The 27,252-nt window shown below is 44.8% G+C and overlaps 1 protein-coding gene across 2 annotated transcripts; it reads left to right on the forward strand.

The window, feature by feature from the left end:
- The first annotated feature begins 846 nt into the window (after positions 1-846).
- Positions 847-26,504, forward strand: SLC39A14 (solute carrier family 39 member 14). 2 transcript variants are annotated; one of them, XM_081891003.1, is made up of 9 exons: positions 847-977; positions 10,397-10,673; positions 12,036-12,222; positions 15,185-15,354; positions 19,595-19,717; positions 22,265-22,447; positions 23,075-23,282; positions 24,676-24,860; positions 25,938-26,504. In XM_081891003.1, the coding sequence occupies exons 2-9, from the start codon at positions 10,407-10,409 to the stop codon at positions 26,082-26,084; spliced, it is 1,470 nt and encodes a 489-aa protein (XP_081747129.1). In that variant the 5' UTR covers positions 847-977; positions 10,397-10,406; the 3' UTR covers positions 26,085-26,504. The 2 variants fall into 2 exon arrangements, with proteins under 2 accessions (XP_081747129.1, XP_081747128.1); XM_081891002.1 differs by lacking the exon at positions 15,185-15,354 and adding an exon at positions 17,805-17,974.
- The last annotated feature ends 748 nt before the right edge of the window (positions 26,505-27,252 follow it).

The following is a 27,252-nucleotide window of genomic DNA, read 5'->3' on the forward strand; positions in this document are numbered from 1 at the left end:
TCCTGGCTAGACTGAGAGCCAGGGGTCCTATATTCCCACAACTTCTCCCTCTCCCACTTTTTCCTTTTGTTAGTCACTTTGTGTTGGACATTATTATTATGGGATAGCTTGGTCAGTAGAGGGTCGTGGGTTTGAGTCCCACACTGGCCAAAAGATTCCTGCTTTGCAGGGGGCTGGACTAGATGACCTCTCGTGGTCCCTTCCACCTCTACAATTCGGTTATTCTGTATTTAATTATTTACAGTCCACCTTTCCCCAGACCCGGACTCAAGGTGTATTATAACATAAATAAAATACAAAAACCAAAAACCATGTAAAATGGTTTAAAAAGCAATTAGTAGGATTTCAGCAGCATAAAATCAGATCTACTAAAATGCACAGCACTGTGAAAAGCCCTTTTCTTTTCTTTTCTTTTCTTTTAAGGCGTGACGACAAGAGCAGCCTCTCCGCCTGGCGCCCCCGGGGGACAAGCCCGGCGCTTGCGGGAGGCCAGGGCTGCTGCGGCCCCGGGATCGCGGCCGGGGGGAGATGGGGGCGCGGGGCGAGGCAGGCCTTGGCTTCGGGGGGGGTTTCCTGGGAGGCGCCCCCCCCGCAGCCTGCCAAGGGTAAAGCAAAGTGCCGCAAAAGATGATTATTATCATCATCATCATTATCATCATCATCCAAAGCGCCCCCCCCCCGCGCGGCCCCGCCTCCCCTCCAGGCGCCACGCGGGACCGGCTCTTCGAGGGGGCGGGGCCCATGCAAATCAGAGCCCGAGTTCCCGAGCCGACGAATAGGAGCGGGCGGGGGGGGCAGCGGAGGCGGGGCGCCCTCCTCCCTCGAAAGGCGCATGCGCGGCGGCGGCCCGGCAGTCTCTCCTCCGGCCCGTCAGGCGCCGCTTCTTCTCCGCGCGGCCTTCGCTGAGGGAGCCGAGCGGCCGGCGGGACACGCGTCGAGGGCTGGCCGTGCTGCGGGGACGTGACACGCGTCGTGAGGTAGAGCGGGGCGGGCGGGCCAGGGCCGAGGGGAGGCCGGGCGGGGCCCTTCGCCTGGGCTCTTCAGACATGCCCGCATCCATACACGTGTCATGCTGCCCCGGGGCCTTCCCTCGGGGTCGCGCGCTCCGGGCCCCCCCAGTTCTTTGGGCGAAAGGTTTCCCGAGAGTGCCAGGTCAGCCCCCTCCCCCCCGAGGCAGGAGCCCCAGAGCCAGCCCCCCGCCCCCCCCTGCCCGGGTCCCCTCCCGACCCCCTTCTCTCTCTGTCTCGCCCGGCCCAGCTCCCTGGTGTTGCCCCCAAGACTCCCCCCCCTTCATCCTCAGGTGCACCGAGGAGACCCCCCCCCACCCCGTCTGCTCCACCCAAATGTCCCCTGGGGGACAAGCATCCTTCCATCCCAGCTACTCGACCCGCCTCCAGGGAGCATCTCCTTCCCCACGGCGCCTCCACCAAGGCCGGAATGAAGGGCCCCGTTTCCCTCCAGCACCCCCGCCCCCAAGGGCCGCCACGCGGTGTGACATGTTCAGACAGGAGCCGCCATCCAGGCTGCTAAGAACATATTCTCCAACCCTAAGGCTGCTTATTTAAATGTACTGCCTGCTCAGTGGTCCCTGAATACACTGCCATAAATGCTTCCCGTGGGAGATCCCTGCCCGCCCCCTCCAGTGCACACTGGTCTGCCGCTTTTCTGAGATCCCCTGCTCTTGTTGCACAAGGACTTCATTCCAGGATCTCATCTTCTCCGCTTCCTCTCAGGACTCTTCATGCCCCTAGTGCCCAAACCTCTTTCAAAGACGGCCAGATCTGATGAAGTGAACATGTGTTCACTTCAAAGTTGTTGAGCTTTTCGAAATGGACTTTGGACATGCCTGCCCTAGTGCCTAACCATGTCTCTCTCTGACTTTCCCATCCATTGTTATCTCCAAAGATTCCACAAGCCTTGTATACTTACATGCTGCTTCATTTTTGTACCATAACCTAGGCCATGGGTAGGCAAACTAAGCCCCGGGGGCCAGATCTGACCCAATTGCCTTCTCAATCTGGCTCACAGATGCTCTGGGAATCAGCGTGTTTTTACATGACTAGAATGTGTGCTTTTATTTAAAATGCATCTCTGGGTTATTTGTGGGGCATAGGAATTCATTCATTTTTTCCCCCAAAATATAGTCCAGCCCCCTGTTGAAAAAGTTTGCTGATCCCTGGCCTAGGCAATCCATCCCTAACATACCCAGATCCCCCTTATAGTAGATCCTCACTTGTTCTCTCCTTACCATGTTGGGAGTCACGTATGAATGTGTGCAGCCTGCATATTTTTGAGATGCTGTTGAATACTTATTCTTCCAATACAAACTTGTAAATAGCTGTTGGGTTGTTCTTCTCAGAGTTTAATGGTGTGCTATAAGGGTTCAATGGAAGCAGGAATAAATTTCCCAGCAGTTTAAGGTGTTCCCAGATGCTAGATGTGAATGCACTGCCACTCCCTATCTTGCTGCCTGCTTGAGCCTTCAGTTGCTGGACAGGATTGAATAGTGCATAACTCGCATGAAAGATGTGGAAAATGTTGTCACGTCATGGAGGTTTGCCTCTGAGACAGAGTTCTGATTTGTGGGAGGGAATCTGTATACTCTACCAGCCGCAGTGTATTCATCAATCGCTCTCTTGTAAGGGTAGCCAACCGTTGTGGTTCCATAGCCACAGTTGCAATTTGGGTAAACTGCTGTGTGCACCATGCACACACATGTGCACTCATCACAATCACATACATGCATATTCATTATCCCCCTGGCAACAATTGCACTTGAAAAAAGCCTTCTGTGGGCTAAAGTGGAAGGGCTCTTTCAAATATTATTTTTGAGGAGGAGGAGGGAGCAGAAATGAGACGCTGCAAAACACAAGGGAAGGCCTCTGAGGGCACTGTGTTGGTAATGCATGTGTTAGCGGCTAACTGCACATTACACAATAAAAGCAGCTTTGGAAAAATGGGTTTTAGAGGAGAGAATCATGGCAGAAGCATTCCTCATCCAATGTTTCTCTGCTGCAAACTGCTCTGCTGCAGCTGTTCATGACTCCAAAAGCATTTTTGCTAGGGCAAAAGTACTTTTCAGCTTTGAAGGGGAGGGGCAGTCACTTGTAGAAGCAGATACAAATAGTACAGGGAAAGGAGTCCTCTGCAGAAGCTAGTTTTGATTCACCTTACCTTTCCCATATTTTATTTATTAAAATGTTTAAAGCACACAGTGTCAAGTGTTTCTACATTTCAAAACAGAGAGCAACAATGTCCTGAATCAAAATAATAAATAAAAACCGAATAATAAAAGGTAAATAAAGTTAAATGGACAGTCCAGTCATCGGCAACTATGGGGTGCAGTGCTCATCTCGCTTCAGGCCAAGGGAGCCAGTGTTTGTCCGCAGACAGCTTTCCAGGTCATGTAGCCAACATGACTAAACCACTTCTGGCACAACAGGTCACCATGATGAGTGCCAGAGCGCACAGAAATGCCGTTTACCTTTTGAACTGCTACGTTGGCAGGAACTGGGACAAAGCAACAGGAGCTCACCTCGTCGTACAGATTCAAACCACCAACTTTCTGATTGGCAAGCCCAAGTGGCTCAGTGGTTTAGACCATAGTGCCACCCACTCCCTTTCAAAATAATACTGTAAGTCAGTGCAGTGGTACCTCGGGTTACAAACGCTTCAGGTTACATACACTTCAGGTTACACACCCCGCTAACCCAGAAATAGTGCTTCAGGTTAAGAACTTTGCTTCAGGATAAGGACAGAAATCGGGCTCTGGCGGTGCGGCGGCAGCAGGAAGCCCCATTAGCTAAAGTGATGCTTCAGGTTAAGAACAGTTTCAGGTTAAGAACGGACCTCTGGAATGAATTAAGTACTTAACCCGAGGTATCACTGTAAATGCACATTCAACATAGATGCTGTTTAGATTGTTTGGAAGTCTGGTTCATATACGTGCAACAGAGAAAGAAAATTGTGTGACAATTTCAAAATGAAACAAAACACCCATATACTTTTTAACTTTTTATGTGATTTTATTATTGCCAAAAATTGAAACTCTCTGTCTTTTCCCTAATTAAGGAGAAGTATAAGTAGTTTTCTGTAACTAGAAGACAGAAGTTTAGCAGCACCTTTTATAGGCAGTCATAATATGCTAAATGTATACTATGGAATTTTTCATCCATATCATGGCAAATATTTTGCTAAACATCTGTATTCTACTGGTTGTTAGATCCATCTGTCTCAGGAGACAACGGAAGAGTGCACCTTCAAGGGTAAAGTCAAACCATTTTGGAGAGTGAAGTGTCTTTTCTGTGGCTTTAGGTTAATGGAAGGATGTATACAAAATTGTGATATTGCCTCAGGTGAATTCTCCATTCTGTCACCTGATGGTCTCTGTGGTGTCTCACTTAAGTGTCTGGATGATGCAGTGCAGAGTAGTTTATTGGGTGGGACAGGCTTCAGTATAGGAAGCCTTGTGACCTGATGGAGGCTGATGCTGAGCTGCTGATGGCAGCTTCTTGGCAAAGCAAGTGGTGTGAAGGGGGTGATGCCTATTAGCAGCTTAGTCTTAACTTCGTGAATGCATCATGAATAACTCATTTCAGTGTGTGGACAGGAAATTCTTCTCTGTGTTGTGAAGAATCTGGAGAGACTCATCTAGCTAAATTGTTAAGGTCTGTTGCTTTCTTACTTAATTGCTAGTGGCAAAGTAAAATGAAAATGCTTAATGAAACATTGCCTCCTTTTATGCTTATCAGAGGTTGTGTCAGGAGTTCTTCTATAAATACTCCTTTCTTATGATCCTTATAGGGTGGTTGTAAGGAGTGCGCTGAGCATTTTTAAATAGGAAAGTGGGATAGAAATAGTTTAAATAAATAAGATAATGTATGCAGTTTTTTAAACACTTGAAGTGCTGTACAAATGTCAAATATTATTTTCACACCTTTGGTGTCTCTTGTAGCAACCATGACATGATAGTGGTAGAAAGTTTTTAGCCTTCCTAATGCAGGGATCATTTCACATTGAACTGCTTTACTGTAGCTTTCCTGGGTCTTAAACGGCTGTAATCTGGGGAGAGGGGCAGAGTTGATCTTCTAATATTACATTGTTATAGCGACACTTTACCTTGAAGTGCACAGAATGCTATTGACTCTTTATCCAAGGTCAGCACTTCTCATTTCAGTTTTATCTCTTCCTTCTCATGGAATTTTAAGCTCCGGTTGTTAAAAAACACCTTTATAAACTCTGAATTTGTGCAGGTGCCTATGCACAGCTGTGACAGACGGCAACACCTTGTTCCAGTGCCAACCCAGGAAGGTACCCCACTGGCAACAGGTGCACTGTTGTGCTACACTCCTCTTGCCACCAGCTGCTTATTTGTCCCCCAGGGCAAAGAGTATAGGATTTCCACTGCTTCATGGTGATCTACTTGGGAGTAGGGCTGAATTCCAAGTCTTCTGCCTGGCAACTTTGGCCTCTCACCTCTCCTGACCACCCAGCAGCTTGGCTCAAGCAATCCACCCTTGAGTGTGTTCAGCAAGCAGCCCAGTCCAGAAATCCCGTAAAGCAGTGTATTTAAACAGACTATTAAAAGAAAGGGAAAGGTGGAGAAACAGTAAGCCACATTCAGATGGGAGATAAAACACCAAACTAGAATAGGGATGTAGCTAATCCAATACTAGGCAACATTGACACTTTCGGTAGCCTGGGGGGGGGGGCAAAGTATACAGGCATGATGCCATGTTCTGTGTTCTTTGATTGGGTTGATCAAGGATATCTCACAGAAAGCATCGTGATATGGAGTCTGCTATTCTAACCAACTCTAGGAATTTTTTAAAAATAACCACCTGTGCAATTTTGAGGGTCTTTGGCACATTTCAGGTATGCTACCTGCAGTATGTCAGGAAAAGGAGGTGAAGGACTGTATTCTTTTTACTGTTAGTGTATACTGCCCTTTATCTATAGATCACAACATAAAAATACAAAATGAAAACACAGAATACTTTAAAAAAAAACCCAAGCAAACCAGTAACCCCCATCCCACAAAACATTTAAAAGGCCATATTTTTATTATTGTATGGTGAACCTTGATATGAGGTTATGACATCATGGGTAGGTTTTATGAAGCTGTGAAGTAGATTTTGCTCCCCTTGAAAAAAATTGATATAGTGTCTGTGACTGAAAAGGTGCACAGGTATAAGCCTGCAATTTTCCATTGAAGGAAAGGGCTCTGGTGTTTTGCGTGTTTTATACTGTTTTTATACGTATTTGTGGCTACATTTTGTTCACTTCTTTGACATTTTAAAATATGGCTTATATATTTTCTAAATGTGAATGTTTATTCATAAAATCTGTTTAAAAGTGAGTTATAAGGTTTGATGGATCACAAGAGTACGTCATCCTTCTGTGTACATAATTGTCTGGAGCAATTTGACCCTAATTTAATCTTGTGGCAATCTAGGTTAGGCTGCCATGTGGCCATCTGTTTGCACTCCTCTGATGCTGTAGCCCCCACGCAAAAGTTATTGCTATACAGTAACGTGATAAAAATGGTTTGGCTAGTGTGCCTTGTGACTGTACTTGACAATGTCATTTCCTAGGTTTTGGACCGGAGCCAAAGCTATGGGGCAGGATTTCGCCCAGTTGTTATGCAAGAGACCTCCTGTCTTCCTTCCTTGTTAATATGCACATGCATGCGTGTATCCAGTTGGTGCTGCGTTTTCTTGTGGACTTTGGAACTTTTATCAGGCGTGTTCCTGGTCTCTGGACTGCCTGATCTGATAGGGCCTAATCTGCACTTGACCAATTAAAGTGTCCCCTTAAAGGTGCTAGTAGCTGAGGTCTTGAGCACAGTGTCTGCCATAAGGGCAGCAAATAACTGGTTGTTTCTCTACTTGTCAGAGGATAGTTGTTTTCCACATCCTCTGTCCTTGGGCTGTATGTTCAATACACGCTTCTACCATTTCAGTGTGCTGTACATTCTGAAAGTTGCATATTGTTGAAAGGTTGACAGGAAGAAGAGAGAACGTATTTTGTGTGCCACTTGTGTGCCCCTCTTGGGTTGGCCATTTTCATTTAAATATAGTTCTATATATTTGTGATTTTTCACTTATGCAGCACTATAGACATACAAGGCTCTTCACCATATAATGCAAGGTAAAAAGATATGGTCCTGCCCTAGAGGGCTTACAATGTAAATGACCAAATATCGCACCACCCCAGATCAGCAAGACATTTACATTTTCACTAGCAGCTGGTAAATGTACTTCATGTCTCCTTCAAATTCCTTCAAAGGATGAGTCTTAAGGATTTGAAATGGGGTGTTGATTGGCAAGGATGTGGTGTTCCTTTTTTAAAAAAAGACACTGAAGTGCATTCCTTGCTAAGAAGACATTTTGGTTCTATTAAAGTTAATGTTAAGGATAGCTGAGCTAATGGGAATCTTGAGTTGGTGACTCTAGGGTGAGAATCTGCCTGTCATTTCCTCAGAACCAGCAAGTATCCTAATGAGATAATTGTACAGCTGCCGGGTGGCCCATAATAATTTGAACAATTGCATGCTATACAGCAGAGAAACAAGAGTAACTGTATATCATACAATACCAGAGTTTATATGAGCGCAGCTGGAAAAAGATGGAAGTTCTTGAAAAATCCCTGTTCTGTTGAAATAACTAACTTGTTTACTATAGCAGTGGTCTTCACTTAGATGCAGTGTTGGTGAGTGCCCTGACTATCCACTAGTTGTCTCTCTACGCACCTATCAATTAATCCTCTCATCCAGTGGGACCTTTGTCTCTTTCTCTGTCTTCCTAGAGTAGTGATTCTCAAGTCCAGGCAACTCCCCATTTGCGCATGATTGGCATGCATGTGCTGTTTTTGGCACCACAAGGGGGTGGGTGGGGTGGGTTTACGCTTGTCCTGCTGATGCATGCAGTGCCTCAGAACAATGTCTCCCCCTCAGTGGGGAGTTGCCTGCACACTCCTCTCCAGCACCCCTACCACTTCTGCAGTGTTATCCTTCAAAGGCTGCTGTCTCCACTCCAAAAGTTTAAACTGTAGACCTGCTCACAGCCAAATCCCATTCCATTGAGAGAAGGAGAAAATATCCATCCAAACGAATATAGTAGCAGAGGAAGATACCTTTTACCAGATCTGCCTAGTTATTGATCTAGCCCAGTTTTGCTTATTTTGATTGGCAGCAGAGGTCCTTCCCATAACCTGATATGCCTGTTTTTTTAACTGGAGGTGCCTGGGATTGAATCGGGGACTTGCTGCATGCAAGGCAGGTGTTGTACTGCTGATCTATGGTCCCTCCCCCATAAATCTGAGCTGGCTTCCCATCTACAGCGTGGCAGGAAGTGTGTGTGATTCTGTTTCTGGTCAAATATTGGAATTAAAAGAAAATCTAGTTTAGCTTTTGAAAGTATGGAGACAGACCACTCGTTCATACTGGCTGAGAATTTTTCTTATCCTTCCATTGTTATAATCATCAGCTACTGAGCCAAGTTTAAGGTTTTGTTGCTGATATTTAAAGCCCTAAACAACTTGGGACCAGAATACCGTATTTTTTCGCTCTATAGGATGCACCGGACCATAGGAGGGGGAGAACAGGGAAAAAGGTGCGTTCAAGGTGCATTCACCCAAAGCCTCCAGACTCCAGAGCACAGCGGGAACTCTGGAGGCTTCAGGCGGCTACCTTGGAAGCCTGGAGAGCGAGAGGCGTCAGTGCGCACTGACCCCTCTCGCTCTCCAGGCTTCAGTGAAGGCAACCCGAAGCCTCTGGAGCGCGCGCGCGCGGGGGGGGGGGGAGTTCCCGCTGGGCTCTGGAGGCTTCAGGTTTCTTTTGACCTGCTCTTTGGGGCTGGTGGTGGGGGGAAGCCATTTGAAGTCAGTTTGGGAGAGACAAAATGGTTTCAGGACTTTTTCCTGCATTGTTTTCAGACGTGTGTGTGTGTGTGTGTGTGTGTGTGTGTGTATGACCTTAAAATTATTATAACACTTTCTTAGTATGTTTCCACTGAACATTTGGAAAAGCAGGTCTCCCCATTCATACTTCATGCGCTCACTGCAAAACCTGCCAGTGTATCTGTGGTGCAAACAGTCTGAGGAAGAGCCAAGAATAGAATGTGGCTTTAACCCAAGCCTCTCGCTTGGCATTGTAGCCTCCTTTGGAATTTGGTCCTCCTCTTGGAGCTACAGAAAAGAGGAGCATATCACTATGTACATCGTTATGGAGATAACAGTGTATTCTGAAATGCTTCACTAGGTTCAGCCACCTTGCCTAAAAAAAAAGAAAATGGCCAGAGGCAATTTAGGAATACAGGAATTTAAACTGACCCATCATTCCACCTAAGGTCTTGTTTGTACAAAGAACTTAACTCCTCCCAACCCCAACCCCCCCCCCAGCTGACTTCATTTCTTAAGGAATTCCTGACACTTTTGTGAAACAAAGATCTTGGAGTTGAACTAAGCTCTTAAGACTATGAGAATGTCTATCCCCTTTTAATAAGAAAGCAGTGAACGTTGTGCCACAGCACAGGGAGCAGGAGCCCCTGCTCAGTTTTTCAGGATTGTGTTGGGAGAGGTGACTCGTAACCCCTTCCTTTCCTGTCTTGCTGTGCTGCGGGGGAAGATGAGGTCTCCCTGGTGGCCAGATCAGTCCTGGTGGGCATTGCCACTTCAGGGATAGCTTTGACCACAATCTGTCTGGCTGTGGTACAATGCTGCTCTGGGTCAGACTCCAGGAGACTAAAGTCTGCTGCATATCAGCAGATATGTTCAATATGGCCATGAGCCTAGTGAATGGGTGTGGAAATACTATTCTTCTCTATTTCAGAGGCAGTGTGTTTTGCAAAGCGCACAAACTTCCAACAGACACACATGTCTCGTGAATTTAGCATTTGATTCATCTCATCAGATGGTGTCCTGTTAAGAAGTTTTGTATCCAGTTTTGTGTTGCTTCTTCTAAGTGAAATTCTGTGACACTATTTCTCTTTTTGCTGATTTCTAATGCCTTGACCATTCAGAGGAATATACGAAGCTGCACTTTGCTGAATTAGAACATGGTCCATCTAGCTCATTGGTCTTCATCTCGCGTTCTGGGATGCACTACAGGGGGTCTAAGATGGGTTGAAACAAATATGTGGTAAAAATTAAGATATGAGTCTCCAAATGAAGGTTTGGGTTAAAGATTGGTCCGAAGTCTGCATGATTCTGGCACTCTATAATCAAGGGGACTTGATAGTTGTTGCAAGTAGGATTTGCTGGAACTGGGTTGCTTGCAATTAGGATATCTAATTATTAATTTGGTAGCAGGAGATAAGAGATTAGTGTGGCTGGAATTGGCTTGTGTATTGCACTGACTGATACGTACTGATCCAAGTGCACGTGTCTCTCTTTTCAGAATTTTTGCCATGTTTTGGAATGTGGGTCCTTGGAAATGTGTCTTGCCCCTACAGCTTTGCCTGCTGGGTTTTGCATGCTCTGTGTGGGCCAGCTCAGGAGCCTTGCCGCAGACTTCTATCACAGCAGATTCCTTCCTGCAAGACCTCTTCCTCCGGTATGGCAAACATGACAAGCTCACTTTGCAGCAGCTCAAATCCCTGTTGAATCGCCTTGATGTGGGAGTTGGAAGGAACAACATTAGTCGCACAGATCAGCAGCGTAGAAACATCTCCTGGGTAATGTATTGTATTTATATAAGCTATTTCTCTCCTGCTTTTGAAGGTAGTGAGTGGGTCCACAAATCACCCTACTAATGCTAAAAACCTGGCTGTTATAAATGCATTCCACTGAAAAATATTAAAATGATAAAACCTAAAGGGTCTTTAGTGGGGCACCTTTAATTAAGTCAACTCAATTGATCTTGAAAGCTTTCTGAAATAAAACTGTCTTGAACTGACACCTAAAAGTTAACAGAGAAGAGGCAAAAAAGATGAACCTCTCTGGGGAGCAAGTTCTGCAATGTTGGTGCTGCCCCTGAGAAGGCCCTGTTCAGCATCACTACCCTCCTTGCTTCTTTCTAGTGGAGGAGGGGCAGGGTCTCCCTGTTATAGGTAGGTTTATATAGGGAAAGATGGTCTATGACATGCCCAGGTCTGGACCATTTAGTGTTAATGGTCAAAATCAGCACCCAATTATGGTTTAGTAGCAGTAGTACCCATATTACTTTATTATTCATTGCAGCTGCTATCTTAGAAATATTTAAATTTATTTATTTATTTATTTATTTGTGCTTTTATCTTGTATTTTTATCTCGTGAACTTCCCTGGGATGAAGGGGGTGTGGGTGTGTATACCATATTTTTCCATGTACAAGATGATGTCTCTCCCTCCCCCCCCATTTTTCAGTCAAAAATTGGGGGTTGTCTTATACACATATTTATATCTTAAGTCTTGGGTCAGCTGGCATCTCCTGTGTGGAGTACGCTGTATTCAGGGCGCTGGCTGGAGAGGTGACGCAGTTCCGAGGTGAGGAGGGAGCTTGGCCGCAGTGCCACCAGCTCTCACCTGGTGAGGCGAGGCAATGCCAGATGCAGGCTGGAGAGGTGAGGCGAGGTGAGGCTGTGCCGAGATGCGGGGTTTCGCCCCCCAAAAAAGCAATTTCCCTCAAAAGCAGAACAACTTTAACAAACTGATTTCTTAATTTTGGGCTCCCAAATGTAGGGGTCATCTTATACATGGGGTCGTGTTATACAGGGAAAAAGACTCAGTGTGTATTGCAGTTTTAGTAGTATTAAGACATATTCACCCTACCCTTCGGCTGAAAAGCCTCCTGGAATGGTTATATAAGATCTATACAAACAAGTCCTTGCCCTCAAGTATCATAAAACTGCTATGTTTTTATACTCACCAGCTTGAATAAAAACAGTTCAGGGAGAGCAGGAGCCAAAGGGAGCTAGAATGGTGACAGGAGGCAGTGCATAATTTGTGGTCTTCAGCAAGTATGGGCCAGTAAAGCTGACTGGAAAGCCTTCAGGATGTGAATGCTAACAAAAGGCACAGCTCTGGGATTTTCACCACGCCTTGCTCTCTGTCCTATAGTGCTTCAGTTCCTCAGAGCTCTTTTCAACCCACAATCTGAGTGAAGACTCCAGCCTTGGCAAGAGTGAATTCCGAGAGTTCTGCCCAACCATCCTGCAGCAGCTGGAGTCAAGGGCATGCACGTCTGAGAACCTGGAAAATGAGGAAGATGAGAGGACAGAGGAGGGAAAGCCCAGTTCCTCAGAAGGTGTGTGTGCAGTTATAAGCCAGCCAGCTAGGCTAGCAAAAGTTTAACAGCTAGTCTTTTAAAGCAAAAGCTTCCTGAGAAATGCCTTCAAATCCTGACCATCCTTGTTCTCCTGCAAGTTGCTGTAGAAATGGAATGCCAACCAGAACTGTAAGCTATTGTTCTTAATGGGGTTTCCTTTTCCAGGTACAGGTTGACACAATGCCCATACACCCTACCCTTCTTGTGTCCTTGCCTAGGAAAAGTCAGTTGATCTACCCCCCTGGTATGATTTCATTGTGCTCCAGATTGAGCTGTCAGTGCTGTCAAGGCAGCTCCCTGCATATGCTGGCTGCTGCATACTTACAGGTGAAAGTGGGCCTTTGGAAGTACAGGTATTGCTCTCAATGAAAGACAAAATTAGAATTGTTTAGGCTGTGGAGAAAAAAGCATGAGGTTGTATTCAGTGTTAGTCGTGCTCAGAGCAGACCTATTGAAGTTAACGGGTATGACTAACTTAGATCTATTAATTTTAGTGGATATTCTAAGTAGAACTTAGCTTGATACCACCCATGGTGTTTACACCTTTACACACAATGGAACAGTCTATAGGCTGACTCTCAATTTTACTCCTGTCATTCACAAATTTGTGAATTCACAGATCTTCCTGTTTGTGGACAGGAAATGTGGGTCCACAATTAATGAACCATATATAACACACTTTCCCCTAGTTAAGGAACTAATGCCAACCACCAGGTCCTATACTTGCTTACCTGAGAATAAGTCCCTTTAAACTCAGTGGAATTACTTCGGAGTAGACACATACAGGATTGCACTGTATGACAAAATAGAGAACTTGGAAATACTATCTATTGAGAAGAAAAAGCTCAGTATATAAATAAGAGGTCGTCCCTGCTGGTGGGTATTTGCAGAAGAGCCAGTGATTACAACCGCTTTTGTAGATCTTAAGATGGGTATGAGTCAGCATTGAGGTGTTACAGGAATATTAAGCAAAAAGGCAACAGGATAAGAAGCAGACCCAGGCCAACACAATTTTCAGTTGCAAATACAGGCAAAGATGAAGTAGTGTTTGTAGTACCTTCTGAATCTACTTGGTGCTTCCAGTGCTTCAACAGAGGTATTGTATTCACTTTGGAGTCACCCATTTTTAAAAGGCACAAATAAATTTGCACAAGTTTCAGTACAGAAAAGGTGACTGGATGGTTGCCTTAGTTGCTCCTTCACAGCAGATCCTGACCTAGTGCTTCACTTCCAGGTTTGATCCACAGAATGCCAGTTTCTTGATGGAGAGATTTGCTTGCCTGGGGTGTTTTGTGCAACACATGTTATGTGAACAGGTGGACCTTTGCCTGTGGATCTACTCATGAGTAAGCACTCCAACCTTGAGTCCTCATGCAAGAGTCAGATCTGCATGTGTGAAGGATTCAAGTGTCCCATTTCAACAAGCAGGCTGGATCCTTCATAGTCAGGTTCCAGTAGATCTAATTACGATGAAACACTTCAGTCTTGCTCCTGAGTAGTATTTTTTTTCTTAGTGGATGTAAATGTTACAGCTGCAAAGAATAGCAGGAGAACATTGCATCCCAAGGACAGGTGTTTTGTCTCTCCTGCTCTTAGAAGAACAGATTTTGCCAAGACATGATAAAAAATTTTTCAAATCCCTACAAGAGCAAAACAGGTTTAGGCAATATAACCAGAAATGTCAATAGAACAGGTGCAACTGTTATGGAGGCTCTTCAGAATAAGACGGGTTGGAATCAGGTAAGGTATCTGGGAGGCTGCTGCATTGAAGGTGATGCCTTGATGACCTCTGAGGTCTCATCCAGCTCTGATTCCAGCTGTGTGTACTTTAAATATGTATGTGTGTGTTTGTTTGAAAAAAGGATTTGCTTAGTGCATACATTTTCACTGTTAAGTTTCCACTTTTATTTCACAGACTTTTTGAATTTGGGAGGAGGGGTTCCTTCTACACTTCCTCTGCCTGCTGTGGCTCCTCAACCCAGCACTGGCAATGTGTCTCACAGGCAAATATGCAGAAATCCACACATTCAGTTGTTTACATACAAACTGCTGCTGCATATAAGGATCTGTGGATTGGGGAAGTATTTCTGCACTATGGTTAGAAGAGGAAAAGAGTTGGATGCCTCAGACCGTCTCAAAGCCGTCCATGAAGAAACATTATAAGAAAGCTTCACCTGCCTCAAGATCATCTCCCTTGCTGGAATCTGGTGCACAAACCTTCCAGATATGGCCTGTCACAGATTTTGAGTAACCTCGTAAATGTATACACACAAAAGGAGGTCAAAAATGACCCTAAAGAGTCTATTGTTGACATTCCAGAAATAAGGAAGTGAGATTAATGTAATATGATTATTCTTTTCAGCTTTCTGCGTGTTGTTCACAGACGTTGCCTGAAGCCAGAAAATTTGGGTCTGCAGTTAATGAGCAACATAGATTGCACACGTTTTATCTAAGGAGCTTTAAAAATGGTTAATCTAAATCTCTTTTTGCCAGTCAGTAAACGATGGCAAGTTTCAACTGGCAACATCCTGGGTAATCTAAGCAAATTCCTCACAGATGTAACCTGAATGGCAGCATACTCTGTTCAGTTTTTCTCTTATGAACCTTGTTTTGTATCAAATTGTAATATTTTTAAGCTACCTGAAATCCTAAATCACAATTCCTGCTGCCTCTACATCATGTTTTCAGTTTCTTAATAGATCCTGATATTGAGTTGGTATTGAGTATAGCTCTCAGTACCAAGTTTGAGAAGAACTCAGAGGCTGCGCTTCTGTCTTCTGGCTATCCTGGTGCTGTACATCTTAAACTCCTAGAGAATTGCAATAAAACCTTATTTCCAGTGAGATCAACTTCAGCCTTCCCAGCTTTGGCTGTCTATAGAGGCCCCTTCCTGTTTTCAATTATTTGGGTAAATTGGCCCTCCTTTCTATTTGTTTCACAGTCTGGGGCTTTGGATTTCTCAGTGTTTCACTGATTAACCTGGCCTCCCTACTTGGCGTCTTCATCGTGCCCTGCACCAAGAAGGTCTTTTTCGCCCGAATCCTAACGTATTTCATCGCGCTCTCCATCGGGACATTGTTCTCTAACGCACTGTTCCAGCTGATCCCAGAGGTGCAGTAAGACACAGACACATGGATTGAGTCACAATCTACTTTTCCTGTCACTAAGTTCTCTGCTGATAGGCTGCTCACAGTTTAGAGCAGGCATCCCCAACCTGTGGCTCTCCAGATGTTTTGGCCTGCAACTCCCATGATCCCTAGCTAACAGGACCAGCGGTCAGGGATGATGGGAATTGTAGTCCAAAACATCTGGAGGGCTGAAGGTTGGGGATGCCTGGTTTAGAGAGGGGGAAGCTTGCCCTGCCCAGTGATTCCTTTTGAGGATGACCTTTTCTCCTCTGAGCATCAGGAAGCTTCCTAAGGTCAGCTGAGAGAAAAAGAGCAAATTCTCCTGCATGGTCCCTGTGTAGGCACATACATGAGTTCTGTGCTTGCTCAGAGCACATCTTGGGAATTTTCTTGAGCCATAATTCATGTTTCCTCATTTCAAGGGCAGAAATTTAGCACCACTCTCCTAGTCCTTGTTTCTTGCCATTCACAGTCATCCAAAGCAGCAGTGTGACTTTAAAGTGCACCTTGTGGGTGTTGCCAGCGCTGGGAGGATTCTGCCTCTTGACTTCCATTCCACCATTGATGGAAAGGGGTTGATTGTGCTTTTAGTGAGAGGTTTCTTCAGTTGTGCAAAAGTGTGAAAAGGAATGTTGGTTTTTTTGGTCATTTCTGCTAACTAGCACAATATTTCTTTGGGAACGTTGTGAGGGCAACTTCACTGAAACAATGGAAAATAGTACCTTTTACCTAAACCTAGCCAGCTAAAGTAGATGTTGCCTAGAGTGACCTGGAGGAAGAGGTATACATTAATCTGGATCTATGTGTGGACTGTTTCTGTAGGCTGAGTCCTTCCAGTAGTCAAGTTCATTCACTGGCCTGATGAATGAGAGTAGGCAGGGGAAAAAGTGTGGCTGTCAGCTTCAGAGACTGTTTTGCAAAGGAACACCAATATTTTGGAGAAAGATCTTTTATGTTTTTTCTTGGCTTCTCTTTCAATAATTGATCTGATTTTACCAACAACAAAAAAAGAGGTTTCTTGAGCAGTGTTAGACTTTGCCAGATTTAATCTTGACATAATTTTGTTTGAATTGCATGTTCTGGGGCTGCCTAAATACAAACAAGAACACTCTATTTCCTGATTTTGGAGTTTGTAACCCTTGTCTCCTTCACTTGCTCTGTTTTTGTCTTCCATTTTGACTTTGCATATTGTGGTAAACATTTGGGGGGCAGTGTTTGCAGTTCCGCAAACTTATAAAATTGTGGGCTGAAATAAGACATTGGTTTGTCCATGGTATGAAAGAGCCACCCTTTGAACCCAGGACCACCTTTGCTGTCTGTCCTGGCCACCTCACCAACTGGCTTCTTCCACTGAAAAAGGCTAAGGTCACAAATCTTAGCAATACTATCCAGAATTTTTGAAGCTCCTATGTTGTATAGCTAATTTACTGCCTGTCCAAGGCATGACGTACTGTATTCCCTCTTGAATTTATGGTATTTTCAGCTCCAAAACTGTGCATCTGATGAAGGGGGAGGAATTTGTTGCTTGAAAACAAAACTATCTTTGTGATCAAATTGTAACAGAAATTACTGTATATGCTTCACCTCCATGGTTAAGTTGCCTGCCCTGGAAGAACAACTGGTGTGCAATTGCATCACTCACTTAGTTGGATTTTGGGGACTTTCTGTAGTTGGGCAGCAGAGACTCTGTAATTCTACAGATGCCCATCTGCTAGGTAGGTATGGCCACATACATATCATATGTACAGGCAAGTAACTGTTCACTCTGGCCAGGCAACAGACCATGATGGTGGGGGGTGTAGGGTGCTGAGAGTAAAACAGGTGCTTTTCATGACACTGGAACTCTGGCATTGTCCCTGTGCTAGAAAAAAGAGGGAAAACATGACTGGACAGCCCCACCAACAGTCTGGAGAGCTAGGGACGTTAAATGCTCTCATCAGCTATGGTATGGACGTCTTACAGTTGTGATCTGAAGCATCACTTAGGGACGGCTTGAATGGAATTACAAACTTATGCACAAACTAATGTGCATTTATAGAGGTCATTTGTAGCAGGACTGTCTACAGAATACATGAGATATGGAGAGATCCCACTCTATAGAAAGCGGAAGTCTCCACCTTGCTTGTGAAGGGACTGGTCTCCTCCATATCTCATATGGGCACAAATGTCCCATGATGAAACTACCACCTATTGGAAGTGCACAATTGTCTTTGTTGGAGTTCCAGAGCCAGAGTACACCAGGTACTCCCAGCATGCTTAAAGCCATATCCAATTAAACATCAATCACTAATGAAAGTCTCCTCTCTCCCTCCCACCCTCTCTCCTCTCTCTGTGATTTAAATTCATTTCTGCGTATTCCTGTGTCCTGACTTCCATGGCATTCATCCCACCTGTGATTTCACGGGGGGCGGGGGGCTGGCATTCACACCGCAGTCTGGGGTTATGGTTTCCTCTGTGTGACTGTCATCTCCCTCTGCTCCTTGGTTGGAGCCAGTGTGGTGCCTTTCATGAAGAAGACCTTTTACAAGCGACTGCTCCTCTACTTCATAGCTCTGGCGATTGGTACTCTCTACTCCAATGCCCTCTTCCAGCTCATTCCTGAGGTATGACTAGGGCCTCTTGGCCTTCCTTGTGTGGCTGTTTTTGTGTCATCTGTGCTGAGAGGAATTCTAGTAGAAGAGTGATATTGTGCTGGTGGTATTAGTCTCGGATGAGTTGTGAACTGTTTGGCATTTCCCTGGGTTTTCACTCTTTAGAGTAGTGGTAGCCAGCGTGCTGCTCTCCAGAGAATGTTGAAATCTAACTCCCATTATCCCTGACTGTTGGTTCTGCTGGCCTGGGCTGACGGACAATTCAGTGCAGCAGCGCCTGGAGGGAAAGTGAGCTGGCTACACCTGCTTCAGAAGTTAAAAACGGCTTGGAAGCTAAGCCACACCTGACTGTAACAGTCTGAAAGCAAGGGCCAGTTAAGATAATGACAGAGTCCCATGCTGAGAGATCTTTGTCAATCTCATGCCTTTAAAGACAAGGCTCCTGGGCTAGTACATAAGGCTGCACAGATGACACCTGCTGTCAGGAGCATGTGGAGGTTGCAGCCGCCCTCTGTGCTGCTTCCTGGGTGGTGCCATCTGATGCCGGGGGAGGCAGGCCAGAAACGAAGCTGTGGGGGAAGCCGTGGGGTTTGGAGCCTCCCAGTATAAAGAGCTGGGTGCTGGTCCCTGGCTTGCAAGCTGGGAGGCAGAGAATAGAAGGCTGAGCAGAGCAAGCAAGCAAGGTAAAAACAGAATAAAGGGAGGGGAAAATAGGAGAAGAGCAGGTTGCATTGTCCTGAGGAAACTGAGGCTGAAGGAAAAGACAATATGAAGAATGGAAAACGGAAAAGGACTGCTCATCCTAATCCTATGGCAAAATAAGGGGTGGGTGATGGTCGAAGAAGGTAGTTGTGTGCGAGGGTCTAGTTATGGCTTAGGAACTAGACAGGAAAGTGAGAAGCCATTGGCGGTTCCACGGTGTCTTTGTGGTGCTCGTTTCCTCCTCATAAAATACATGACTAACTTCAACATTCAGTGGCATGTTCTTGGGATGTTTTCCTTTGTAATGAAAGTGTTTGAGACAAAGGAGCATATCTTATCTAGAAAGGGGAGGGAAAGTGGCCTTCACACAATAAGAAAAAAACTGTATAAGATAGTCTGAGTCATAGGAGGCAAGTCAATGAATCAATGGGTCATAGTGGAATCCCTCTTGTTATTACACCAGGTGAGATACAAATGAGCTCTGGTCAGATGATCTGCTTTAGGAAGTGGTAAAACTTATGCACCACTTTGCGGATGTGGATTTACATGGCTGAATACTACTACATTTTTTTAATGCAACACATATAGAAAACTAGCCAATCAAACAGCAAGTTTCTAGCCTTGCTGACTTCTGTCAGACATGGTTTCTGTATGAAAGGAGCATGTGTCTGTGGAGAAGCATTCAACAGTGTGAACCCACATCTCACTTGGCACAGGTTTATTGCTGCCATAATGTGAATTCAGGGAGCAGCCAGCTGCCATCAAGATATATTTCTGTAGGTCAAGTGATAAATTCCTGTGCTCTGCAGCTTTTTACTTCCTCTTAGGCCTTCTCTTAGATTGAAACAGGTGGGAGGCAATGTAAACTGCATAAATGTGCTGTTATTTAAGTATACTTTTCACTTACCTTTTCCTGCCCCTACTCCACAGGCCTTTGGATTCAATCCTCGGGAAGATGACTATGTCTCCAAATCGGCTGTTGTCTTTGGGGGCTTTTACTTGTTCTTTTTCACAGAGAAAATATTGAAGATGCTTCTCAAGCAGAAAGACACGGTGAGGGAGGAGCCAAAACACTTGCTGATGAGAACTACTTCTGGTGCAAATCTCCCATTACTTTTCTTTTAAACAAATATTTGAATATTGTTTGGCATCAGATGTAACAATGTCATAATTTTGAGGGACAGAAAGCTAAAGAAAATAAGACAGTAGTTTTCCTTTTAAATATATTAGAAGCAGAATTCTTTCCAGAGAATCAGCAGTTTAAGATGGTAGTTTGCAAACTTTTATATGCAGTGAAACTCTTTTCCACATGGACCTGCCTGTTGAAGAGCCCTGATGGATCCAGGACCAACCCTGCACCTCCAACTATTTGGCGATGCATTTTTGAGAGTACCCTGGTTTTGTGTGGGGCAGCAGCCAGGCCTGTTGGCTGTCACTATGTGTGGGCCAGAATATATCCAGTACTCTCTCACGGCTACATATCTCAGGGCACTGTTTGCAGCCAGCTGTTTTTCAGGGAAGCTTATTTGCCAATGCTGATTCCTCCAGAGCATTTGCAGATAATGTGAACCCACACCCAAACTAGTAGGATGCCATGCTTCTCTCTGCTTCTGACCAATAGCAGACAGCAGGGTGAGGCAGCGGCACTCACCTTACAGTTGCCTGCATCATGGCTGGATGCCAAGAGAGGCAAGGCGACAGCAAGGTCAGCACAATACGCATGCGCTAGCAGAGCCTATCGAGCGCTCCTGCCCCCACGTGAGCTCGCCAGCACCTCACTTCTCTCTGTCCCAGTATGCAGCGGCAACCAGGTCAGGTGAGAGTCTCTGCCTCATCCTGCCATCGTCCACTGATTCTCATCTCTAGCTCTCAAGGGATCTAGATTGGAGAATAAATGTTACTGCTTCTTGGTCTCAGAAGCCCAGAGTCCATCCTGCAATCTGTCTTGCATCTGTTGAGGCTATTCCAGCTAAATCTGCTCTTCCTTTCCATCTTTAGAGTGCTAAAACCCCTGCAGACTTTGTGGCGCCATCATAATGCCTATCCTTTTCTCCTCCCCTTGCCCCCAGCACTTTGTTTAACATCAAGACTGATATAGAGTTCCAAGGGACTTGCAAGCTTGCTCACAGTGTTCTGACATTTTGGTTGATGATAAGAAAAAAACATTACCATACCATTACTATTCTGGATTTTATTTTATTTTGACCTAATGGACCAACATGGTCAGCTACAATTTTAAATGTTAAATAATAAGTCACCAGGGCAAACAGAGCTCTGAAAGAATGCAAAATAGGATTTTGCTGAACCCATGACATTGGCATATATAGCATCCCTCTGCCATCCTCGCTAATGGCAGTAATAGCAATCTTTACAAAAGCCTCCAAAGGTATTCCAGAGAGGCTTCCTTCTAGTACCATTCAAGTCTGTCAAAACAATAGTGTAAAATAAAACACTATAAACGGTTTAGAGACAATCCAGTTCCTAACCACTTCCCTTCCTGTTCACTTCCTTCTCATGCACGCAGCCTTGTTTAGTGGTCTTCCAGGCCTTTCGGTTCAGCCCTTGGACTTTCAAACATTTGGTGCCAATAATAGCAGATTCAAAACAACTGTAGAACATTTGAGTTAGGGTAGTTTGCTCAGCTGCTTTAATGTTAACTGATAATGTATGGAACAGTCAACAAGGATATTGCAGTGAGAAAGCATATCTCATAAACTGGGTCATGTCATTGAAGGTTCCTATATAGACGCAAATTAAAGTTGATACAACTGATTCCAGTTGAAAAAAGGCTTTTTATAGCCTACATAGCTAACATACTAAATGGAAAGCTCTTTTATGAATCAGTAGGCACAGAGAGTTACTTTTCATGATCGAGAAGTTAGCAGTGAACTACCCTAAAAGTACTATATTGTGGTGTCTGTGAACTGTGAGATCATAAAACTTGCAGATGTGTCGTGGAATTCAGAAAGTTACTAAAGAATTATAAAGAAGTGTGGTGTGTGGTGCCTTACTGGTGAAAAGCCAGTAAAATTTAATGTGAGGAACTGAAGCAGCTGACAGTGGGGAGTATACCCTAAGCTGTTTTGGTGCAGTGTGGGGTGAAAGGTTACTTGCTGATCTGGCTGGCTTGCCCCAGCCATTCTGGGTGGCTTCCAACACAACAACACCAAACATTAATAGTAACAATCTGATCCGTTTAATAACTTACATCAAACAAAGCAACATTCAACAATGCATCAGAATCTTATAGTAAACAGTAAAATTAAACACCAGCAAATAATAATTAAACAGTTCACACTTATCAACTCCAATAAAGAATTACCAATCTATAATCAATAAGAATAACAGCAATTCACATTGCATAAAATACCACAAAACATACAAGACCATCTAAAAGGATCAGACTGAGAAACAAAGACACACAACTTATAAAACTATTTTTTTAAAATATCCCTGAACTCCTCTCTTCTCAGCTGCTGTCCTTAAAGTCGTAGCCTGGGAAGGGCTGGGTGGGGGGGTCAAGGCAGGTGGAAACGCCATTGCCTGACGAGGAACAGAAAGTCTCCCCCCCTTCAGTTCTTCCATCTCTGTATCCCCCAGAGTCATCATGGGCACAACCACTACAGCACTGAGACCCTTCCTTCCAAGAAAGACCAAGAGGAGGGGGTCACTGAAAAACTGCAGAATGGTGACTTGGATCACATAATCCCTAACAAGAATAGTGACCTGGAATGCAAGAACCCATCTGTTGATGAGAAGATTGTTGGCTCCTTGTCTGTTCAGGTACCTACCTATACTACTAATGTATTGCTTCCAGCCCGGCTGGAGATAAGTTGTCTTAGTTTGCAAGAAATAGACTTAATGGGAAGACTGATCCAAGATAAAGCACCTCGTATGTATCTTAGTCTGCTTTTGTTGGGAAAGGGTAGAGGGAATCTGCCTTTGGCCCATGCAGACATAACATCTTCTGCTTTCATAACCAGTTAGGAGATTGGCAGTGTGCTGTGACAACTCCTGACATCTGATGACTTATTTCTGCAGAAGCAGATGGATATTGGCACAATCATAGGTGGGTGGTTTGCACTGATGTATTGGCAGAACATGGAAAATAGCAGCAAACCTGATACCACAAAATTGCCAGGCAAACAGCTTGCTTGGGTAGAGTGGGGAGGTGAGATGAGGCAACGTTGGAAGTCTGTTACATTTCACGTTTTGTTGGTTAGGACATTGCTACTTTAAATTCCTTGCTCTGCTCCACATTTCCCAAAGCATCAGTGTGCTTTTGTATCTCCAGTTGTAGGCACTAGGCGGCAGTGTGTGCACATTGTATGATGCAGGCTCCATGCAAGTGTGCTCTTGTACTGCAGGAGTTGATGAGAGAACTCAAGCACTGATCTGCTGCCTTTTCAGGACCTGCAGGCTTCTCAAAGCACTTGCTATTGGCTGAAGGGCGTACGCTACTCTGACATTGGCACCTTGGCTTGGATGATCACCCTGAGTGATGGCCTCCACAATTTCATTGACGGCTTGGCCATTGGTGCCTCCTTCACTGTGTCCGTCTTTCAGGGGATCAGCACTTCTGTGGCCATTCTCTGTGAAGAATTTCCTCATGAGCTAGGTATGTGCTCCTCAAACTCTGAGATAGGACTGAAGCAAATGCCAGGAGTGTGGTGTCTGGAAATTCTCTTGATGTCTACAGGACAGAACCATGTATACAGCCTTTTCTAAGCAGAGGTGCAAGTGGGAGCACTTTCCCCCCCATGCTTCAGAGGGATGGCTGGGCCCAGTCCTGTGGGACTCCCTCCCTCCCTCCCTCAGACAGGGCCCCTCCCTGCTGAACGTCAGGCTCTTGACAATGACTTTCCTGCTTCAGGTGGCATTTTAAGGTAGCTTTCTGATTCTGGGATAACTTTGAATTGTTCTTATTCTTTGTATTTTTAAAATACACCTTACTCTGAGTATTAAACAGGATATAAATACCTGAAGTAAATTAATAAGGAGGTTGCAGAGTAGGGCTATGGAGGGTTGTGACCCAGGAATCACTTAATTTAGTGCTGGGTGGGGGGAGTCCCTTGAACAGTTAGTTAGTAGCTTAATCTCTGTAGCAGATGGGTCAGAGGGGGCAGGGGAACAAAAGATACAGACGTGTGGGCCAGATTCAGTCAACAAGTCACACAAGCGGAAGCCCACACTTGTCTCAGAATAAGGTTAGTTGAAACAAGTCACTACCCTCCGGCACAAATGGCTTTGTGGGCAGATTATTTGGGTGGAGGGCGCAGTGAAATTCTGTGTGCTGTCAAAGGATGCTGGAGCTCCTATTAGCCATGTGTCAGAATACCATGGGGAAGCAGGCTTAACCCACCACAACACTGCAGGAACCTTGTTATTTTCTCCAAGTGTAGAGAAAATGAATGTGGCCTTCAGGCATCTCCTTTCTCTGGCGGCCACAAGGAATTCGTGGTAGTGTTTGAGCAGCCTTCACCCGCCTGGCACCTGCCACTCCCGTCAGCATGGGCCACGTTTGTGAAGGCTTTGCTAGAAACTAGTTTTATGTACTTGTGTCCCACTGTGAATCGATCCCTTGAAAGGAGGATTAAACCGGACCAGTCAGGTGCTTGGAGGATTGCTAGAGTGGTCAGCAATGCTTCTGTTGGCCAGGCAAGCACTGAGTTTTAATGGGACTTGGGAGACTACAGCTCTCTTTGCAAGCCTTCCAGGTAGTTACCCCCCCCCCCCCAAGGTTATCTGGTGATCTAGTGGAAGGAGGTGGTTGAAGTGCTTTAGTGAATTTGAGGTGTCTGAACTGTATATCGTATGTAGAGTCATTAGGGTTTAATGCTTAACCAACACTTTTGTGCATCACCATAAACCTGAGAAAGTATATCAAACAAATATTTTTGATTTGCAAAATGCTATTGTTGATTGAACAGGAATCTGATTAAACTTTGATCCCACTGACCTGATGCAATCTCTCCTTTTTCACTTCCTTCCCATTGCCCTTGGTCACGCAGGTGACTTTGTCATTCTGCTGAATTCTGGAATGTCCATCCAGCAAGCGCTGTTCTTCAACTTCATCTCTGCTTGCTGCTGCTATGTGGGACTAGCCTTTGGGATATTGGCGGGCAGCCACTTCTCTGCCAACTGGATCTTTGCTTTAGCTGGTGGAATGTTTCTCTACATTGCATTGGCAGATATGGTAAGTCCTCAGTTTGGTACTTTCCTGTTCAAAAGAATCTTGATTCATCCCTGATCAAATACTGTGTGGTCTTCCACCGCAGTTGGACCAAATGTGCCTGAAGTTTCAAAAAAATTGGTGAGTCCTTGTCTAACCATTGCACAACATTGTTATATCCCATAATTAAAGAAATAGAGGCATTGTACCTAGCATCTGGTAGATGCTTCCTCTGCAGACTTTGTAGTCCTAGCAGGTGCCCAATACTGAAGGGAGGCCCTGGCTAGCTGACACAGGTAGGGGCTGTTAACAGAGGGGGCATGATCCCTCGGCTGAGTTAGAATACTGTGGGTCAAACCTCAGCTGCCTTTGGGGGGGGCAGGGAGGGAGTTGTAATCAAATCTGGCCCTATCTGACCCATGTGAAGGGCTGCCCTGCCTTCAGGGGGCCTCAGCTGGGTGGGCAAAATAGAAGGGGACGTTGTGTAGGGGGGGGGCTAAAGCGGCACAATCCCACCATGGGAAAATGGCTGGAAAAGCAGTGTCCCAGTTCCCATACCTACTCTTTCCTTTTTTATTATTATTTTATTTTATTTTATTTTACTTCTTTATTTCATGAGAGGGCATTTATGTGATTTTCGCTTATTCCTGGAACGTAACACCGACCTAAGTTGGGAGTCACCTGGATCTATTTCACATTCCCATGTTGCGTGCTTCCCTTCAGATGGCAGGCAGACAAGCATAGGAGCTCTAGCTGTGTTATGAATTAAATGGCATGTGGGTGTCCACATTTTCTGTAATACATCTCTCTGACTAATTTTGAAACTACCAGAATGCAGAGTTGTATCTTGTTGGTGGTGAGCCTCAATCCAGCTAAATTTGTGGCTAGGTTGAATTCAAACCAGATTAGTCATGGGTAATTTAGGTTCCAATCCTCAGTCACAATAAAAGTTGGATAGATTGGAGCTCTCTGTCTTGAAAAGACTTGGTCCTGCATAAAATTAAGTTTTTATATCTGGTAGGAAATACTGTATAGCCTCTTGGAAGATATGGCTTTGTGTTTGCTACAGAACTAAATGTAATTTCTTTCTTCTCCCAATAGTTCCCAGAGATGAATGAAGTCAGCCGAGAGGATGAAAGGAGTGGTGGTGCTCTGATTGCCTTTGCCATCCAGAACGCAGGGCTGCTGACAGGATTCACCATCATGGTGCTGCTTACCATGTACTCGGGTCAAATCCAGCTTGGATAGAGACATGCATCTTACTAATGGAAGGTGTATGGACTGTGTAAAGCACAGAATCTTCTCCAAAAATTACAAAAAGAGGCACTTTGATTAAGCCTGCTTCATGGATTCCTTCCTGGTTGACTTGCAGTGACTGATGAAACTCCCCACTCTTGGGTTAAGTGACCTAAGGGCCACTTTATCGTGCCGCAACAGCATTCCCTCCTTCATCTTCTGAAGAACTCTGGAGGTGGAGGAAAGCTTCTAGCTTCTTTTTACCTCCTTAGGGGACTCAACCAGAGGGGTTCAAATACCCCTTCATTCTTGGGCTGACAATAGACTGCTGCGTACACAGGTCTGTGGCAGTGCGGTTTTGATAGCAGAGAGCTCTTCCCTCCTCCCACCTCCACATGCCCAAATTGCTCAAAGTTAGTAGATTAGAGTTTTAATTGGTTAGTTGGTTAAGTTTAAAAGATGGCTCAATTTCAAAAAGGGTAATATGGCTCCAGACTTCAGATAAAATAAATAATACAAGAACTTACAAAAATAATGGGTGACAGGTATCTTCTTAGAGAAGGCATTTGAGAGGGAGGGAGAGAATGTGCTTGCCATAGAGCGTGCATGTATGATCTAAACATGTAAGAATATTTTTATTCTAAAATACTATGCTTCATACAAATTATGCAATATGAGTAAGGTTTGTATGACTGACCTTAGATTTCTTTAATCAGGTAGCAGCGTTAGTTGTAAACTGTTAGGGACATATGAATGACTGTCCCCCTGGTTTAGGAGTCCTTCTTAACTCCCTCCGCTATGTTTTTAAGAGTGCCCCTTTTCTTTGGACACTGTGGGGCAAGATCAACCTTCCTCTTAATCTATTCTGTCTTCCTTTTGTTAGCCCACTGAGTTCGTTCTCTTGAAGGTGAGCTTCTGCAGGGCAAATGTGACTGAGACATAAAGCAGTTGATTTGCATCCTCTGGTTGATGTGAAGGCCTTGGAGCAGTCTATGAAGTGAACCCCAGATTTGGAGAGAGGGTCTTAGGGAGCTTTCCTCCATGATTAGACTTTCCCAGAGTCACTAGGTGAACCAAAGTATGATTATCATATTGATAATATCAAGTCCTTCAGCTTAAGTGTAGTAAATTTTCCACCTCATAAATTCTCTTTGAGAATTTGTGTGTCTCATCACCAAAA

Source organism: Podarcis melisellensis (assembly GCF_964234715.1).
Source record: "Podarcis melisellensis genome assembly, chromosome: 15".
Taxonomy (NCBI): Eukaryota; Metazoa; Chordata; class Lepidosauria; order Squamata; family Lacertidae; genus Podarcis; species Podarcis melisellensis.

What these genes read in the sequence shown, in the direction of transcription:
- SLC39A14 (XM_081891003.1), top strand. Translation starts at nt 10,407, where the DNA reads ATGTTTTGGAATGTGGGTCCTTGGAAATGTGTCTTGCCCCTACAGCTT. An exon ending in TGTTCCAGCTGATCCCAGAG is followed by an intron (nt 15,355 to 19,594) that starts GTGCAGTAAGAC and finishes CCTACTCCACAG; the next exon opens with GCCTTTGGATTCAATCCTCG. An exon ending in TTGGCTCCTTGTCTGTTCAG is followed by an intron (nt 22,448 to 23,074) that starts GTACCTACCTAT and finishes CTGCCTTTTCAG; the next exon opens with GACCTGCAGGCTTCTCAAAG.